Source organism: Haliaeetus leucocephalus, unplaced genomic scaffold (assembly GCF_000737465.1).
Source record: "Haliaeetus leucocephalus isolate CR32 unplaced genomic scaffold, Haliaeetus_leucocephalus-4.0 Scaffold495, whole genome shotgun sequence".
Lineage (NCBI taxonomy): Eukaryota > Metazoa > Chordata > Aves > Accipitriformes > Accipitridae > Haliaeetus > Haliaeetus leucocephalus.
In genome coordinates, this window is record NW_010972931.1 from 7,808,284 (window position 1) to 7,828,346 (window position 20,063).

Below are 20,063 nucleotides of genomic sequence, written 5' to 3' on the forward strand. Positions count from 1 at the left end.
GGGGGTAGGGGGGTGGTGTCTCAATTGCTCCTTCAAGAGATAAGTCAAGCTAGAATTAGAGTACACATTCAGATTTGTTTTCAAAATGCTGGAAATTTTGTCAGTATTTGTCTGACTTGAGAATAAGGGTAGAAATTGAAAATCTCCTTGCTGAGGAAGAAGTCCAGTACAAAGCGATTTTGCCAAAACAAGTACTGTGTGTAGGCAAAAATGAGGGCAACAATCACTTGCTAGGCTGAAACTCAGTTTCACAAGCTAACCCATATCCACTGCATTCAGCACTTGTGAAAACAAAATATTTGTAACCAAGAATACAATCACTGAATACTGCAGTATCAATACCAGAAGCAGCATATTTCCTCCCTGCCCCCTCCTAACCACTGACAAAACAGCCTTTTAGAAAGCAAATGAAAAGTCAAGGGAGCTAATCATAAGGCACTGAATGTGTTTATTTGAGATAGTTGCCTAAGCCAATTGAACACTGGAGTTCACCCAGAATAAGGGACCTTTACACGCTCATTTTGAAGCTTCATGCCTTTTTATTCCATAAAATTCCATCAGTTGCTCCCTTAGGTAAAGAAAAAAAACAGCAACTACCTCAAGAAAGGATGGCCACTGAGCCCCCATCCAACAAGGTATGATACCTACCATGCAGTACTGCCACACAGTCTCATGTGTTTTAAGTTTATTAGCGTTACTACTAACCTGGCTCTACTGGAAGAGGAGTCTCCTCTTTTACTGGTGTTTCCAGTTCTACCGCATCTTCAGCTGGGGAAGTTACCTCCATGCTTTCTGAAATTGCAAAAAAGCAAATTGTTTGCTACATTCTTCCAAAGTGCAAACCAACTTAGTTAGACATACAGCTTCACATTTAAGTTCTATTTTTAAGTTGTGCTGTTACAAGTAAAGAAAATCTGAATTTGTGTAATACCAAACTAACTGAACTCCCACTTACTGAGCTAAAACAAAGTCAGAGCATGTGGCTTATATGAAAAGCATTTGGCTTTGTAAGCAGTTAAATAGATTTGTGTGATAGGTCAGTTATCGGCTAAGAGGATTACCACTGCTTTTGAACATTAAAAAAACACAACTTTCTTTAAAAAACAAGAGAAAATGAAGTCATACTAATGAACTACCCACTCTTGCTCTACTGTTCCATATTAAAAAAAAAACAAACCCAACACTAATACAATTCAGATAAGCACCATTCTCAATTCTTTATACACACTCTTTAAGTCGTAAGTAGCCACGTAACACTCATGTTGAATGTAAAAAACAGGTAAATTAAAAAAAAAAAAAAACCAAAACAAAATGCAACCTTATGCAAGGAGGGTTTGGTTTTTTTTAAACTAAGGAATAGTCTTGAGAAGAGCCACAGTAAAAACCCCACAGGAAAACCATGAAGCACAAAAGTAAAAAATTCTAACACATTCACTCTATGTCTAGCTAGTGCAATAAATTCTAAGTTTTCAAACATGCAAGCTCTCTGAACTATTCATGCCCTGGAAACTGAAAACTGTTTTTATATACAAGAAAACAAACAAACAAAAAAATTGTCTCCAACTTAAAAGGACTAAAACTAGGATCAAACCCCTTTCATCCTGCAACATCAACTTAGACTTAATTACAAGTCATTATTACTTATACTACGTTGTATTTAACCTACATATGCACACAAAGCATTCAGCCTCACATTTGTAAAAGGCCTTTACATTCTGCACATCTCCAACATTTAGAAATTCTAAAGAAAATACCCTGGTTAGGAAAAAAAATAACAGCCAAGTAGATTGTAAAACAAAGCATTAAGTGAGCAGCCTTCAGGATTCTAATACATCAGCACTTGCATATGGGGGTAGGGGTGTCAAAAGAACCTCACAGGCACCCTGAAGCACAATTAGTTTAGGATTATCTGATTTATTCCACAAACACTTCCGGAAATGTGACTAATCTATTAAGTATCCCTATACGCAAACCACACCTTCTTTATTTTCGGGCTGCTGCTGCTTCTTTTTCTTTTTGTCTTCATATATTGGCCTCTTCTTTGGCACAGAGTCTTTGGATGGCACTTCAACACCTGCAAAAAAGAATTGTTAGAAAGAAAATCCAGGTGATTAATTACTAAACATAAGCTTTGGTTTAAATGAGAAACATTTTCCAAAATCACAAGGTGGGGGAAGGAAAAGAGTGGAAAGTATGGTCAAAGCATATTTTATCTTTTTAAAAAGTTTGATTTTCAAAAGCTGCAAAACTTGAGCAAAGTAGAGTTCTTCAGATACTCTGAATGCTCCCAAAAAGAAGTTAGATTAATAATGGGGGAAAAAAAATACCACCCCGCCCAAAAAAGCAATCTCATCCTAGACTCCAGGTTTAAAGCTATCACATACTTATACAGGATTTCATGAACACACATACCTCAAGTTTAACAAGCATATGTCAATTTAAGGTCTGTTATGCTAAAACTGACTTAACACCAGTCTGCCAATCATCCTACTTTCAGACAATCTGAAACAGTTAAGAGGCACAGCTCTTCTTAAAAGCTTAAGATTGTTCACTAGATAGTATTTTCCCTTTTGCTCAATGTTGGGGTTGTTTTGGTTTGGTTTTTTTTTAACAACATAGATGGTTTTAGGTATTAAAATAATGCCAGGTTCAATTCATCAGCTTCACCTTCACCTCACCAGAAAGACAGCACTGTAATGTTGGAAGGGATTCAATTAAAAACAGAAGTTTGGTGCAAAGACAAATTAATAATTTAATTACTGCTGCACCTTCTGAAACATTCAAAATTCCTTCAGGTGCTGTGTGATTTACAGTGTGGATTTGACAAAAATCCACTTGTGGCAGCACACAAATAGACAGATTCCAATACCTACAGCAAGGACTGAAGGGAAATGGCCTTTGTGTATGTTTAAGAGCTCCAAACATTTTACTAGCTACAGAGATTCCTACCGTTACACATCCACCTACCAGCAAAGTGTCAGATGGTATTCTCTACAAATACAAAAAGAAGGCTACTCAGCACTCAGGAATTCATTTCTTTCCTTAACCACAAACAAGTTACCAGGAACTTATACGGGCTTACAATACATTGGATACATTTACCTCATTGCAATGGAAACAGATTATATTTGACAGAAAAGCAGGAAAGCTCCTACATACCCTTTTCCTGAAGAAAATGCAAGAGGACAATATACTGTTTCCATGGACTAGCTAACTTGAAGCAAAACAATGCACTTGCTTAAGCGAGCACATGAATTAATTCAAAAGGATCTAGATCACCGGTCTTACAAGATACACAGCACAGCCTATCTGCTTTTCCTGGCGTTTGGACTAAGCAATGGAAAGAAGTGATTTTTCCTAAGTTCCATAACTAACATCTTTAAACCACAAGTGGAGTGTATTAAAAAGTTGGATATTTAAAGTGTAAGATTAAAATATACAGACATTTAAATCTACTTTAAAAAAAAAAGGGGGGGGGGGGCACACACACTGCCTTCCTTGACAACAGAGCAGCTTGACATGGAATTACTCAGTATTTGCCCTCCTAGCTCCAGATAGAACAAACACACACAGAGCAACAAGGAGTATGATTTTTTATTTTTTTTTTTTAATTATTATTATTTTAAACTTTACTGCTTACCCTGAGCTTGGAGTAGTTTAAGAGTAGCCTCCGCTCTGGCTCTGGCTTCTCGTTGAGCTTTTGTTAAAAGTTTTCCCTCCTTCTTCAAACGCTCCTTCCTCTCTTTTTCCTTCTGTTTCTTTCTTTCTTTCCTCTCTTGCTCTAATCGTTCCTAGAAAAAGGTTTAAAAAAAAAGTGGAAATTTTAAAGCATGCTTTACACAAAAGCTGGCCATGTGTATATTCTATTGATGAGAAACATATTAAGGACTAATCTACCAACTGCACCAGCAAGGGTACAGTTTAAGATTACCCTCTCCTTTATTCTATCCTCAGAGTAAGATACACAGTACCTCCTCTTTGCGCTTCGCTTCTAGTTCCTCCAGTCGTCTTATGCGTTCTTCCTCCTCTCTTTTTGCCCTTTCCTCCTCCTCTTTCATTTTAGCCAAGGCTTCTTGCATAGCTTTAACCGTGGCTTTACTGGGACCCTTTTTCTTCTCTTTCTCTTTTTCTTCTTTCTCACCTTTCTTTTTTTTCTTGTCTTTTTTCTTTTTGTCCCCCTCATTGTCATCAGCTATAGAAAGAAAAGGCATACATTCAAAGATCCCAAAAATTTTAAAGTTATTCTAAATACAATTAATGTTTCAAATATGATAAATAACACCAAATGAGGAACATTTTTACTGGCTACTACATAAGCACTTCATAATGAAAAAAAAAAATACTGTCTCTTAAGTTACAAAGTCAGGGCCTGAAGTCTTAAAGTAACAGAATAACTAGGAAGTGAAAAATGTATGTTTGCAATACAGAACTGTAAAAATATATCATAATGAGAATTCACCACCTGGCTTTTGTTTTCCCATGTACCTGAACAAACTACAGGCCAGAAAAAACAGCCACATGTGAGCGAACACAAAGAGGCAGACAAGGCTACCAAGTGTCCAGTATTCCAGATTGAGAATAAAGCACCAAATCATTCTCACTGCCTGCCAACTCTTTGGCCCTCTTACAAAAGCTACAGTGTTTAAGTTACAGTTTTAGAAACCATGTTACAAACCCTCTGCTCCTGCAGGAGTCTCTCCTTTCTCCCCAGGGCCAGGGGCTGCCATGACTTCAGGAGAAGCCTTCCCTTCAGCTTTTTTTTGAGCTTCCTTTGGCTTTGCTGGTTCTTTACCACCTTCTAATTCTTCCTTCTCTTTCTGCTTCCTCAGTTTGGCTTTTTCTTCCTCACGTTTTTTCCTTTCACGTTCTTTTTTTTCTGCCTTCTTCTGAGCCACTGTTTTTACTTTGAATGAAGGTTCTTCTTCATCATCACCACTTTCAGCAGCAGGAGTGGACTTTGGTTTTTGGTTTTTCTTTTGTCCTTTTCTAGATTGGGAGAATTCATCTGATTCATCACCACTCTCACCTGTAGACACTGCCCCTGCACGGTCTTTGCTTTTCTTAATGTTAGTTTCATCTTCTTCTGAGAGATCATGCTTTTTATTTGACTTCTGAGTTTTCCCTTTGCTTTTCTTAAGCTGTGTCTCATGATCATCATCATCACTGCCAGAAAGCATGTCTTGTCTTGCTTTCTGAGTTTTTTTAGATTTTTTATCTTTATCTTCCACTTCCTCACTGTCATAGTCATTTTCCAGATTAGCTTTTTTACTCTTCCCTTTCCTTTTTTTATCTTGTTTTGATAAGCTTTCTTCATTGTCATTTTCAACCTGGTAATTAAACAATTCAATAATCAGCCATGAAAAATCACTTGCTATTGTGAGCTAAGAAGTAGCATTCAGAGATGTCAAGAAAAACTTCTTTTATCGAAGACAAAGTCTGAAAGCAATAACTATTCCTGCTGAGTGTACTACACCTCAGCCCACAACTAAAATTTATTCTGATTGGCTTTGAATAATTATCAGCATGAAGACATGGCTTCTGGTAAAATCTTTCACAATTGACTTTACCATGAAAATACAATCAAGTATAATTAAAAATATATGCTAGCTGCATGTTTCACATAGGAACTCCAGCTACACCACAACGCTAGAACTTTCCTGGGACAGAGATATCTCATATTTCAACTATTTCCTATTAAATAGCCCACCTCCCTTTCAGTGTTCACCTTTCCTGTAGAAGGTTCCCTGTCAACTTTCCCTCCTTGTGCCTCTATTGAAAGTTCTTCCAGCTCCTTCAGGATATCATCTTCACTAAAATAAGAAAGAAGTTATGGTACTTAAGTAACTGAGTTTTTGTATAATGGAATAAAATAAGACAGATAGAAAAAAACCAAGCTTACTCAAAATCCTGTTTCTTCTTCTCTTTTTTCTTTTTGCCTTTGGATTTCTGAGGCTCTTGCTCCTTTGCAGCTCCTGCACCTTCTATCTCAGCAGCAAGGGCATCAATATCAATATCATCTTTCGCACTAAAATGCAAAAGGAAAGCAGCGTTATCAAGGGTCCAAACGTTAAGTTTACATAAGTAGAAGCCATCTGCATAAAACAAACAAAAGCTTCAAAATGTAAAATCAATCACAAAACATAAACAATGCAGGGGCAAAAACCACATTTAACAAACCATTATGCACTATTACCTTATTCCATCCAGTAGGATGAAAAGGAAAAATCTTCACACATGTCATTTGCTTGAAGGGAGGTGGAACAGTAAAATATGTTCAGTTCTTGCAATACTGACTTTAAAAGTTTAGATGGGAGATTTGATAAAACTTCTTGGAAGAACATACCTGGACTGTTTCACTTTGTTCCCCCAAAAGATAGATTGTTTAACCCTTCAAATCATAGTGTTATTGATAGAAAAGCAGCCCCCACAATGAAAGTGTAAAAATGAAGCACAAATAGAAGAAATCTTGCAATTTAGTAACCAGGAAATTCTATTAAGAACCACTTTTATTTGGCAAATAAGTGGAAGTTCTTCACAGCTTCCAACTTATGATGTACCAGTTACCTATGCTTTGCCATCAGACTGAAAAGTTTTATTCTTAGCTTTCAAGAAAAGAAGTCACACAGAACCATTCAGCCCCTAGCCAGACTCAAAAGCAGATCATAAAACATACCAATGCAGTTGGCACACAACCATTTCCACTACTTGCCTTTGTGTTACCTCTCCCAGACCTAAAGAAAGCCAAAAGAAGTTTCACAAGGCATCTGCAATATGCATCCTTCCTTATTAGATCTTCATTATATCAAGTTTCTCTTTCAAAAGCATTTTCTTTTCTTGCTATAAATAACCTCTCATCTGCAAGTGAGCAGAAGTGGCTTTTTTCCTGTCCTTTATCAATAGTTGTAGTTCAGATGCACTTTTTTCTTGACTTGTACCACAAGAATTGAGCAAAGACTATGTCTAGTGTCCAGAGGTTTTTCTACCTAATCACACTCACAATACAAATTTAAGAAAGGAGACTTACCTATTCCCTGCTTCACACTTAGAACTTTGCTACTCAGACCAAAACTGGTCTATTAAAGTAGCAAATATTAGGATGCTACTTTCCTCACAGCTTGAAGTTTCAAAACCCATTTAATCAATATGCTATTAGTATCTCATCTAACTCCCTCTTGGATATGTGGGCAGAAAACTGTTCTTTGTTTCACAATTTCACTGTCTTAATTATTATTACCGACTTAAGACTAGCCAGCCAAAGGGTGACCCACCAAATACCTGAATCTATATCCAGAAAATAAGGGAAATAAATTTCTTCCAAATTCAGGACCTCCAAGATATCAGCCAATTCTAAACTACCAGAGCTTCAGCCTTGCCAGTTTACAAACCCAGAAGTTGAATATTAATAAAGAAAATCAAGTACATACTTATTCCTTTAAAGAGTCTGAAATTCAGTAAGTCTAAGTTGTATTTCACTTTGCAAAAGGAGAGGGCCAAAAGAATCATTTTACGAGTTTATGTGAATGCTGACATTCACAAACCCATTTTATCCCAAATATCTGGCATAAGCAAGTCACTAAACACTGTCTGTATAGCACAAATAAGCACAATAGCACAAGTAAGCAACAATGCACATCCTTTTTTTTTTAAAGGCGAAGATTGATTATTTGTATTTTTAAGGTCTTAAATTTTCTTCTATATAGACTGAACAATACAAATAAAAAGCAGCACAAAGAAACACTTCACTGTACAGCATCTTCATTATCAGAGATACTTACTTTTAGTCAAGAGAAGAAAAAACATGCCTTGGATATACCTAGTAGTACTTCTTATGTGCTGACATCATAAGTAATACATTTTTCAAAGAAATGTAACTCTCAAATAGTTAATGCAAGATTTCTAAACCAATCCCCACCTCCCTGAAGAAGAAAGAATAAACTTTTTGGCCATTTCCACCTTAAGAACAGCTGACTTGATGTTTCGGCAATTTTAAGAGCTGTTTTTATAAGCACTTTAACTGGCTGTGCACCGGGGGTAACATAGAGAGCTGAAATAAAAATGTCAACAATCAACTCTACACCTACAGTTAAAGCCCTAATGTCAGGCTAACTATATTACATCTAGGCCCACACATAGGCCCTCACACTTCTTTTTGTATTAAGTGCAGCATATCAGTTTATTAAGCACACTTGCTTATTTCCTTCTACTCTAGGAGTTAACAGAGAAGATTGAGTCAAATCCAAGCTTGAAATAGTTTGAAGAGACCAAAATATAAGCTTCACTACTACTTATTCCATGGCTGTACCGCTCCCACTACTACAGGATCTTAACCATATGGTTGTAGTGATATTAAAGAACCAAGCCTTTAAACAGCTTGTATTTTACAGGAATATTCTCAAGACTGACTTCTGAAATTGCAACTTTGCAGAAAGTTATGCCCAAACATAAAATACATGGGTTTTATGCTGCTAGCAAAAGAGGATGCTTATGGTACCTTCTGTTTTCCAGGATCCAGGCTTTAAGGGGGTGGGGGTTTATTTGTTTTTAAATCAACCCACTTCAACTGAACCTTGAAGAAGAAAACTTCTTTGGAGAAAAAAATCTCTCAAATCAAAAACTGAAAAAACTAATTCATAGACATTAAGCTTTAACACCCACCAGGAAGAACAGTTTAGGAATAATAATGAAGACTGTTCAGCTGTCACAACAGTGGCATAGTAGAAGAGTCTTTCCAACCTTGGCTTCCAGTGCTTAACAGTCAATGGTTTCCAAGAAATCTATACTTTCCGCTACATTTCTACTTACTAAGAAGTGACACAGCAGGCTTCAAACATTTGAGCCTCGATGAAGTAAAAAAAAAAAGTAAAATTAAGGCTGCACTTGTATATACAGCAATATATACAGTTATAATTCTTCTTAAGAACCAAAAAGCAAGAATATCATTGGAAAGCCAAGGAATTCAAATAATGGCTTCCATTACTAAGAGGTTATTCCCATGCTGACTTTGAATTTCCTTACCTTTTAAAACTCTAACAATATTCCACTAGGATTTCATAATAAAAGAAAGTTGAAAAGAAGACTGAGAATGTATGCTCCCTCCCTTCCTGAGAGATTCTTATGTCATAAGGAACACGCTGCACTTAGATACATAACAGGAGAGCTTCTTTCCTATTGGCATTGGAAGATACACCTAGGAACTTTTTCCTGTCAACTTTTTTAAGCAGTCCCATGTTTCAGAAACCCAAACACTCTTGCAGGAACATCCTCCTCCCCCAAGTCCTCCAAAAGGTCTCCACACAGCCTCTCTTGCCCCTCCATTCAGGCTTTACAAGGGTCCTAACCCCAACTCTTAAGAGTGCCTGATACAGGAACCTGAAAGCACCAGTATGCTCAGTTTTCAATTCTGACCTTGAACTGCTTTTGCATGAAGGCTTCATATTTGCAGCCTCACTACCTTAGGCCATTCAAGCTCAATGCTTTGGACTCAAAGGAGGCTTGCTGTCGATCAGGTTCACACACCAAGATAACCAGTCCCATGTTTCCCCAGCACAAGAGGCTCAAGGAGGTCTGGAAAGCATGAAGCTGAAAGCAAAGTGCTACTGCACTGCTGAGAAGGGGTTATGACCCTGATTCTCTTTTGTCTCCCTTTCAGAAATGAAGGCTGAGCCACCTTTCTTATTCACGTACTTTTGATTCCAGCCCCTATTTTTGCTGCCAGATATGAAAAGAGTTCCAATATTGCTAAAACAGCATTTCAATGCAGTAAGCGACAGCAAAAGTTCGGTGTGTGTACTTCACACACAAACCAAAACAAGCAATTTTCAAAACATTAAATGGCTGCAGACATTCCTCCACAGAGGTCTGTGCCTAATACAGGGCAAAACTATGCAGCAGTAGAAGACACAGCAGTCACGCTAATTAAAGGAGATGGCAATAATCAATAACAAGTATGTAGAGATCTCCACATTTCAGATCCAAGCAAAACTATTTATCTTTAGAATTCTATCACTGATTAAAAAAAAAAGTGCTCTACATTTCCCCTACACAAGTTCACTGCCTTTTGCCATTTAAGCAGGATTACAGCAATACAAGACTTCAAAATATTCCAGAGCATTTTAAAAGTAGCATACAGAAACATTCACATACATTATACTGAAAAATATTGACCTTACTGCCCTAGAAATGAGATTAAGAAATCATCTGTTGCCCAAAAGGCTCCCAGTAAAAGTTGTCTGTGAAGACTACTGAAAACCTGCATTCCATAGGGAAAGCCACTTATGAATAGATTCCTAAATATTCACTAGGTCACTAGTTAAATGCTGTGTTAGCACACCATTCTGTACAAAACCAGGATTAAATATACCCAGATCATCCCAAGTAAGTGTTTGGAGATTTTTAAGACAGGCATAGGCAACAAAGGAAATTCAACATCTCTCATGCAATCAAAGCATCAAATCAGGCCAGTGACAGAAAGTGAAAAGTCTAAAACACAAGCTAAACTACTTGGTGTTACATGTTAAGCAAAACCAGTGACAAATAAAGCTACAATCCCAAATCCTGCCTATTAGAGAACATATGAAACATTTCCAGTGTGAAGATTAAAGCAGAGTTAGGAAATAAATGAAGAGCTGTCACCTACCGCTGCTCAGTCAGATGTAAAAAGATGGCCAGTAGCTCTCCTACTTATAAGATCCCACACAGTTGCAAGCTATTGAGTCAGAAAAGTGGAAAAACCTCGTGACTAATAGATGCATGGTCTGTAGAAAAAACATCGCAGTGTTTCTCTTGCTAGTACAGCAAGGAAACAGTATTTAAGACTAGAAACCCGGGGGGGGGGGGAAACACCACACACACAGAAAACCCCCCAGCTATTACATAGCATCTGCTGAAAAAAAAACCCCACTAAAATAGCACGTACCTTAAAGGCATGGGGCTTTTTGGGGGGGGGGGGATGGGTGGTGAAGGTCCTTTAAAACCTGAGAAACAAGCACAGTTTTGGAGCAAGTTCTTTTTCTGATGCAATGGCCTGCAACAGCCAGAACCTAGAAATTCCCTATGGAAGCCATCATGAAGCCAGAGTTCATCCTAACACAAACTTTGATTTACAGATGTTCAAGCTTACCTTAATCCTAGTTTCCACATACTAGCATTTTCTTTAGTCTTTTAAGGGCATGCTTTGCCATTTTGCTTACAAACACTTTACATTTTAAGTTTCATAGTTTCTAACACTTAGCACAATTAGCAAGATGTATTTTTGAAGTTTGAAGTTTTACCTTTTCTTTTGCAGTCTAGGATATTACAGATGTTAATTAGTGCGTATTTCACCAGAGCAAAAGTTGTCACGCTACAAATCAAAATTTAAACTTACAATTCTGAAATAAAATAAAAACCATCAGAGCTTCCTAACAGTATTTCAGAATAGTTACAAGTACAGTTTAATTATCTATCACCTCTCTCTTACATGGAAGGTTAAAAAAATGACTCCAAGTACTGGCATAGTTCATACATTCATCACTAGGGATTTTCACAGTGTGAAGCTTCCATACTAAGGACAGATACTGCATGCAATATAATCTCTGTAACAGACACATCTAGGCATCGAAACTTGAAAGACTTCCTGGACATTGCCCTGGAAAACATGGCCAAATGTGGGGAAGACAGGACTACAGCTATAGAAATAAGAGTCAACAGACTTTTAGCATTTTTCTTTGCTCGGTGAACTTCTGCAGCTGAAATGCGTAACTGCCTTCCTTGCCAAACAAGCTCCTCCAGCTTTCCATGCAGGTTCTAGTGAAGGACGCAGCCTTGCAAGCCAACTGACACCAATAGCATTTCACAGGTACTCTTTGATAAGAGGCATATTATATTAGCAGAACCACCAGCAAACATGCATGTTTTCCTCATGCTCTTTCCTAAGACCACACTTGTTATAGTACCTACATTACATAGCCCCAAACACAGGGCAAAATTTCATTATAAATAGGCACCATGCGTCTACATGTGACAGAGATGGCATCCTGACTAGGCAGCAGTAAGATAAAGAGCAAAGGAAACTATTAATCCATACATGAACTGAAAGAGTAGAGCAGCAGGATTAATTATCAGTATACAAAGGAGCTGAGTTGCCCTCATTTATATCGATTTCACTCTACTGAAATTAGTTAAATGAAACTGCAGAAATTAAATGGAAGAATTCAGCTTAAAATGAGACGGCGGCCGTAACTACTGGAAATCCAACATCCAGTTTTGCAAACAAAGCCAACAGGATAACACTCTCCTGCTGAAACCAAAACTAAAGGATACATGCAAACTCAAAGATTACAAGTACTTTTTGATCCACTGCACTGACCGACATAAATATGATTACTAAAGCTTGCCTTCATCTTACAGCTAACTGAGATAACAAGCTAAGTCAAATTACACTAAAAATATTTTAGTTTGGATTGGTTTTAAGCTGTCTCTGTGAAGATAAAGTTCAAATGTCAGAAAACACTGTACAATTAAAAACAGACAAAAAAACCCCCACACACATTCACGTGCATGAAGCAGAAGAGTCAGTAAGTCCACACAGCAAGAAAGTTGCATCACTACTGTGAACTCACTGCCCACATTCCTACATAATCAGAAGACTCATTTTTGCCGAGGCAACTTTGGAGATATTTCATCATTTACATGACACCAGCTCTTCTAACCACCTTCAAAGGAACATCACTGTCATTAAGTCATGTTCTTTTGCTTAAAAAAAAAAAAAAAAAAAAAGCCCTTGAACTTCAAAAAGACTGAAAAGAAGCTGAACCATCTGTTTCCATGTGTTTAGTTTTGCAATAGTTTTAGAGCAACTGAAACTAATGCTTTTAGACAGCTCTTTACCATTATTCCCCTACAGCACCTTACCCATCCCCTGTATATGTGGGTCATAAGCCCAGTAATAAGGATGCATTTCTAAATACAAGCTTATGCAAACTTAGCAAGTTACCAATGCTGAATGGCATATTTGTAGTTGGTTTTACTTGTAGGTATTAAGATAAATTGGCATTCTGTCTTCCAAAAAAAGTTCTTTTAGAACAACTAGTTTAAAATGCTACAGAAGATAAATCAGTTTGGAAGTAATTATTTAAATGTTCAAAACCACGCACCACTAACTTGTTCTTTAAGTGGGTTATGAAATTGAAAATGCAAGCATCTGCTGGCTCAGCAAGGCTATTAAAAATATGAAAACAAAGCCGTGGCCTTTTTCTCATTCTTACCTATCAAAGAACATGAACACCACAAACTTTTTAGTGTAGAAGCAGCCACCTTGTTTTTCCTGCTGAAAATATTTAAATTACATATGCCAGAGACAGCCTGAAATTCAGGAAAGCATGAACTGCATGCCTTCCTTAGCCCAAGAAGTGAAGGAGTGTTCACATGAGCAGCAGCTATGCAACCCACCACTACAGCCAACAGCAGCTTTAAAAAAAAAAAAAAAAAAAAAAAAAAAACACACCCCCAGAAAAAGGCCACCCTCCCCTTGCCTCTTCCTCAAACTATGGGGTAGGGGAAGGGAGAAGTGACTTCCTTCCCCATTCCCAGCAACACTTTCCCCTCTCATCAGCTCAGGCAATCCTGTGGCCACAAGTCCTTGCAGAAAACGCTTTTTTGGTGGCAGATCAAATCACACACTGGAGTTGTACTGTGGGCACATAAGCATTGAATCCAGTGCAATGGAAGCAGTTACAGCATGCAGCTGGGGACAGCAAGAGTAAGAAAGACCACAAGGTTTGAAACAACTGACAGCTCAACTGAATTAAGTGTGATGTGAAACTACACCTTAGCTGTTTTTCCCTAGTAAGATGAAGGAAGCTGGTGAAGCTACCTAATTACATGAGACAGCAAGGAAGTAAAATTTGACTAAAAGGGTAATTGCTTTTTATTCAGGCTCCCAAGACAATGATTCCATTTTTAATATTAAAGAGTCATGCCTTCTCTTTCAAGTTTGGCTGGGGAAAAAGAAGGATAGAATAACTATCAGCTAAGGAAAACCTTCTAAAAAAAGGCATAGAAAACATAACTTTTAACCCCAATAGATTCTAGAAAAAAACAGAAATTTGCCTTTATACAACTCAGATTAAAAAAAAAAAAAAAAAGAAGAAGAAAAAAGAAAAAAGCTCACCACAATCTAAAATTCCCATTTAAAAAAAGATATAGCAAAACTTCAAGATAAAAAGTTTCTTTTGTGGCTAGTAGCTGGCAACACAGAGCTCTGGATGAAAGCAGTTCTTCAAGGTTCAGTTTAAGTGGTTACATCCCAAGAGAACAAGATGACTAAAAGCATGGAATATGAAACACTAAGTAAAGAACTAGCATTTGGTCTTCCCTAGACTAGTTCTTTTGGGTTTTGTTTGTTTAGAAAATGTGTAAAGATGACAGAAATTACCTCCAAATCCAGTGTTTCACAACTTCCATATCCTATGTATTTCTCATTGTATAAAATGAAAATACATCACAAAAATACCATTTAGAACACTTCATAAAATACATTTTTGATTGTCTATAATCCTGAAGAGCAAAGGATGCCCACCTACACTAACTATAGTAAAAACCAATACTTCACCTTACAGTGTGTATCTAAAGAAAGAAGATTCACGTTTAAAATCTCCACTAGGCTATTGTAAAAGAAAAAGAAAAAAAAAAAACACATACGGGAAGAATAAGTCATCAGTGCTGTAAGCACCAGGATCATCAAAACACACATCTTCCATAAGATACCAACTGCTTTCAGACCAGAACACCCACTAGACTGCACTGTACTCTTTAAGCAAGCCAAACTTAATGACTGAATTAATTTTTCTGCACATAAATTATGTGTACAAATAATTACTTTCTCTACCAGTCTCAGGGACTGTTTTGTGGAGGGAATCAGAAGGAGGAGGAAAAGGAATATTACACAAGCGTTGAAAGTTACTAAACCAGAGATTTTGTCCAGAACTGTAACCTTCACTCCTAGGCAGCTTTTAAGTGATGAAGAGTACAGAACAAATGGAGAGCAACACACATGAGCGCAGAGTCAGAAAGACATGACAGTACTAATGCAATTAAAACTGGCAAAGGTATGTAGAGCTGTCAGCTTGTCTGGCTTGATATTATGAGTGTCAACAACAACAGCAAAGTTTAACTTACCATAAACCTTCTATTCTGAGCGAGGTTTTCCAGAGAGCTTCAGAGAACTGAAAGAAAAGTTTCTGCAATTCCTGCTGGCTTGCAACATACTATTTTCATACTTTTCATAAGCAGTATAGATAAGGTTCAGATGCCTTCATGAAGGTAACAGATGAAGAGAATCAAGATTTCGACAAGAAAAGCTTCTAACAACCTACTTCATGTACTGCGGTGCTTTTTAGTTTATGTTGCCATTACCGCAAATATTTGAAGATCCTTACACTCTTTTCACAATGATGCTTTGCTTAAAAAAAAAATCCAACAAATGTATGAAAAAAGTTTTCTTATAGATATGAAATGCCTGTGGTAAAAACTATAGGTTTGGGGGGGAACAGAAATACACATTTGCATAGAAAAAAACCCAATAAATTTCTGTAACAGAGAAATTATTTTGCATTGTTTTACTCCATCTTTCAATACAAAACCATGGCATCATCCAGATGAGATTTGCAAAACAGGGATTTCAAGGGTTTATCAGCTGTTCTCCTTGATGGAGCTGCAGAAAGCTTTGCTTGTGGAAATGTTTTTGAGAAGCAGATAGAGACAGTTATTGTAAATTTTCTGGTGTACAGAATGTTTCTGAACCACAGGTGTTCATAGGCTTTCTAGCCTTCACAGAACTTTCCTACACAACATTAAGATGACTTCACTTCACACACTAATAAAAAGAAGCCAAACAGAACAACTAGTAGACAATGCCAACAATTTAATTTGCAGAAGAGAAAGCAATATATAGCATCAGCAACAGCGCTATAAGTCTTATTTTAGCAGCAGTGTTCACTCTTGGCTACAGAATCACAGCTGGCACCTGTAACTTTTAAAGCAATATGCATGAATGATCAGAGTGGTATGCCTAGGCAAGAGTTCACAATATTAAAGGGCACAAGAATAAACACACCTAAAGACTACCTACTGGAAGCTAAGGAAAACTACCAAGAGAAGAGGAAGATGACTTAAAGCTGGGAGAAGAGGAAAAACACATGAAAAGCTAACACCATCAAGGGGAAAGATCCATATCCCAGGCAGAAAATAATTTGTAACATGCAGCATATAGCACACTTATTTGGAAATCTACAGCAGCAGTTTGAGGCTTGAATTCAAAGCACAGTTCTGTAGCTTAAAACAGCCTTTCTTCCCACACACGTAAAAAAAAAATCCTATACTAAATTCACAAAGACAGCAGGGTAGAACCACGACATACCTCCTGCCATTACGGCTCTGTCCAAGAACCAAAGCATAACACATCACTCCCAGGAGGAGCTAGACTACACATCAGAACACCTACTCTTCCATTAGGAAAGCCTGAAAATTCAGATGCCTCATATTTTTATTGAGGGATTTGCTATGAAGTTTCATTTGAAAATGAGTGATCAACACAACCATAAAAATTCCAAAGAGGAAACAATTAAAGCAACTTCCATATGGCTTAGGAGCTATTTATGACCCAAGACACTCTCCACCTTTACAAAGCACCCCTCTAACACACCACATGGAGTTTTTCCTGCAGTGACCATGTATCTGACCATTCTAAATAAATATGTTCTTCACCGACAGATGCACAGCAATTAAGCGGCAGGAGTCAATAATAGTTCCAGAGGAGTATAACAGAGTCACTGGTATAGTAGAAACAGATTTGTAGGTGTATCTGTTCAGGTAGCAATCTATATTCATAATGGACAACAGTCCTGCATTCCCATTCTTTCCCTGCTCACCATAGTTACCATCTTGCACAGGGTCTTTTTTCCCTATGTACTTAGACCCTGTTCCCATGACAGAATTCATCCTCACCCTCTTTTACCAGCACACTTCCTGGACATATATCAATACTTATCAGTATGACCTCTACTGTACTCAGCAGAAACAAGGCAGGAGGAAACTACACAACAGAAGTCAAAGCAATGGGGGCGAGGGGAGAAAAGCAGAGTAAAGATGACTTGAACCTTCCGTAACTTGTCTCAGTATGTCAGAAGACAAGCAGAAAATCTCCTTCCTGTCACATCAATTCTCAAACCAATATTCACAACACAGACATACCACCTGCATCTTCCCACATGCTTCCTCTGCACTGCAAGTTATGTCCGCGAGCTGCCACATGCTTTGGGAGCTGCAGCCAAAAGGGATGCAAGGAATTGTATCTGTAACATAATTGTTGGGGAAGGAGAGAGGAAAAGGAGGAGGAAACAAGTAATACTGCATAGCACAGAACTGAAGATGCAGGAGGCAAAACCGACTGGAAGCCTTTGATTACACGGCGCCACTCCTCTCTCACTCTACTGGGAATGGAAGGGAGACTGATGGGAGACGTTGAAGCCCAACTTCAAGCTACGGATGCAAATACGCGATACAGCCTCTCCCCTGAGGGAACTTGACATTCACAGGGGTGTCACTTAGAACCAACACCACGAGATGATGACAGTACCTCTGCAGACAGAGCCTATTCCAAAACATCACTGGCCTTCCAGGTCCATCCTCACTCCCATACCCCTCAAAGTCCCTTCTACAAAACCATCCCACCCTTCTTCTCAAACTCACATCTGTTTGAATTCTTCTTCCACATCACCCCTCCCATTGCCATATAACTGTGTAGCCCTGTAACACAGTATTGCCACTGCTAGTAGCAGTCCATAAGCTCTGTACTGCATTTGCAAGGCCTTAGGGCTAAAGCCTGTCAGGCTTACTTTGGCTGAACTTTTCTTGACCTGCCTGCAACTGTCACTTGATTTAGCTGTGACAGCAATTTCTCTGATTGACCAGGTGCCTATGCCTAATTGGTTCTACTTTTGTTTACGCAGGCATGCTGCAACCAGTTTCATATAGACAGCAGTAACAAGCAGTTACTCTGTATAGAATGAGATATTCACAACTCTACAACAATGACATAGCATAGAGAAATACAGGCCTGGTATGGTAGCAGAGGCCTTGAGAAGTGGAGAGACAGGATGCAGTGGAGAGGTGCGCAGGCACGGGATAAACAGAGATGACTTCTACAGGACTCGGCACTGGACACCCCACAACTCACCAGCGGTCAGCTAAGAGAAATGCAGACCTGGACAAAACTGGTTTTAGGGCTAACAAACAAGGAAGAAGTAGTATCTACTATATAGTGCCTTTTACATATTTGGATGTAACATGGAGCTGCAAACCAATGAAGAGCAAAGGCACACAAGCACATTAGCAAGCATATAAAAATGATCTCAAGTGGATCCTAGAGTGAGGAAAATGAAGCCATCAACACGAACAATCATATTGCTCCTTGTGAAGGACACCCGACGCTGACAACTCACCGTAACAGCTCACCACCACCAGGATGAAACCACTGACCTCAGGACTCAGAGCAGCAGTGAGACGGTGAGTGCAACTACTTTAACTGTGTTATTGCGCTTTCTTTTTTTTGTAACAATTGGATCTGAATTAGTAATCATTAGGCTCTTAGGATTTCAATTACTCTAACAATAAATTCTTGGCCTCTCTTAAGTTATGCTTCCATTTTTTAGACATAAATGAGATTTTGTGCATAGTACCCAAGAAAGGCCCATGTTCAGTAATTTACTGACACAAAGAAATGCATGCAGATACACACAAAGAGAACAAGGTATCCATCAGGCATCAAGACTCTCAAAGCGTCCCCTGCACACCAGCCGCTGTCACTGGAAGAGCCCTGAGCAGCAGTGCTTCAGTACCCGAAGGCTTCTACATGATTCTGGCATCTACCACACCAGGTAGAAAGATGAGCAGTAGGCCTTTTTTCCCTTTAGAGCACAAAGATCCAACCCTTCCCTCCTCTTTTTGATATCGCACTTGACTCATCTCCTCACCAGAGCTGCTCCCAGGATACACCTGTGAAACACAGCCGGTGAAACAAGCTGATTAACAACAGACACTACAAAGCAGCATACCTGGTACAGCAAAAGGTGTGAGGGAAAATAGTCAGACAAGCAAAATACTTTGCTAGCAAAATACTCATTACCCAGAAAAGACTAGAGAAACTATAACAGTTTACACCCTAACCTGGTTAAGGGTAACAATCTTAAGTCACTAACGTCAACACCTTAATGCAATACACATGTAGCTATAAGAAACGTCAGAGAGGAAACAGTATTTTGTGAAATAGCCACCATAGGGAGTACTTTCGTAAGAGAAACACTTAACGACTCAAAAAAGATACACAAAATGAGCAGTCTAGGTCAGGAAAAAAAGTTGTAGTTTCCAGTTCATACAGATTTTAAGATGTCAGTTTTCATTTAACTCCTTGTCAGTATTAACAACTAAAAACATTCTCCAAATTGACTGCATTTTTGTATTTATTGCTTTATAGTGACAAGGAACAACATCTTTTCTGCTGCTAGCATATATATGTTATTCGGTGTTCCATATGGTCAATATAGCTGCCATTATAAGAATCTCTTACACACAAAAAAAGTTCACAGATGGGGCAGTATCCAAGAAGATACGCACATAACTGTAGAAGTGATCCTCTTACCCTCCAGCCACTAAAATATCTGCGTTTAACAAACATACAGAAATCACTAAGTTATAGTGTGATCTACAGTGCTGTCTCCCGTTAAAGAAAAAAACATAAAATTTAAAAAAAAACCCCAAACCAACGGAACACACGCTCTTCAGGCACTGCAACTGAACCAGGCAGCTCTTTTGAGCTGACAGCCGAGATCCGCGCTCGCAACCAGCGGCCCTCCGTCCCTGCCTGCTCCCGGACAAGCTGCCCCAGGAGCCGGGCGAGGCTCAGGCTGAAGTAATCGCCTTTCGGAGGGAGCGCTGAGACGGCGCCGGCAACGCAGCGGCTCCCGCGCCGAGGGCCAAGCTTCTCCTGCGCGGCCACCAGCCTCCCCTTCCGCACCGCCGCCCGCGGG

The 20,063-nt window shown here is 38.6% G+C and overlaps 1 protein-coding gene across 4 annotated transcripts in view; it reads right to left on the reverse strand.

Annotated features, from left to right (window-relative positions):
• EIF5B (eukaryotic translation initiation factor 5B) overlaps positions 1 to 19,022 on the reverse strand; it is a 36,063-nt gene extending 17,041 nt beyond the window's left edge. For 2 of the 4 annotated variants that reach the window (XM_010575732.1, XM_010575735.1), the window contains exons 1-10: positions 18,480 to 18,599; positions 15,157 to 15,290; positions 6,674 to 6,731; positions 5,900 to 6,025; positions 5,726 to 5,810; positions 4,676 to 5,327; positions 3,972 to 4,192; positions 3,641 to 3,791; positions 1,979 to 2,074; positions 706 to 792 (exon numbers count right to left, since the gene is read on the reverse strand). In XM_010575732.1, the coding sequence (XP_010574034.1) occupies positions 706 to 792; positions 1,979 to 2,074; positions 3,641 to 3,791; positions 3,972 to 4,192; positions 4,676 to 5,327; positions 5,726 to 5,810; positions 5,900 to 6,025; positions 6,674 to 6,696 (1,441 nt within the window). In that variant the 5' untranslated portion in view covers positions 6,697 to 6,731; positions 15,157 to 15,290; positions 18,480 to 18,599. Of the gene's footprint in view, positions 1 to 705; positions 793 to 1,978; positions 2,075 to 3,640; positions 3,792 to 3,971; positions 4,193 to 4,675; positions 5,328 to 5,725; positions 5,811 to 5,899; positions 6,026 to 6,193; positions 6,262 to 6,673; positions 6,732 to 15,156; positions 15,291 to 18,479; positions 18,600 to 18,775 lie in introns of those variants that run through there. The other 2 variants (XM_010575733.1, XM_010575734.1) reach the window with 2 other exon arrangements.
• Between the last annotated feature and the right edge of the window lie 1,041 nt (positions 19,023 to 20,063).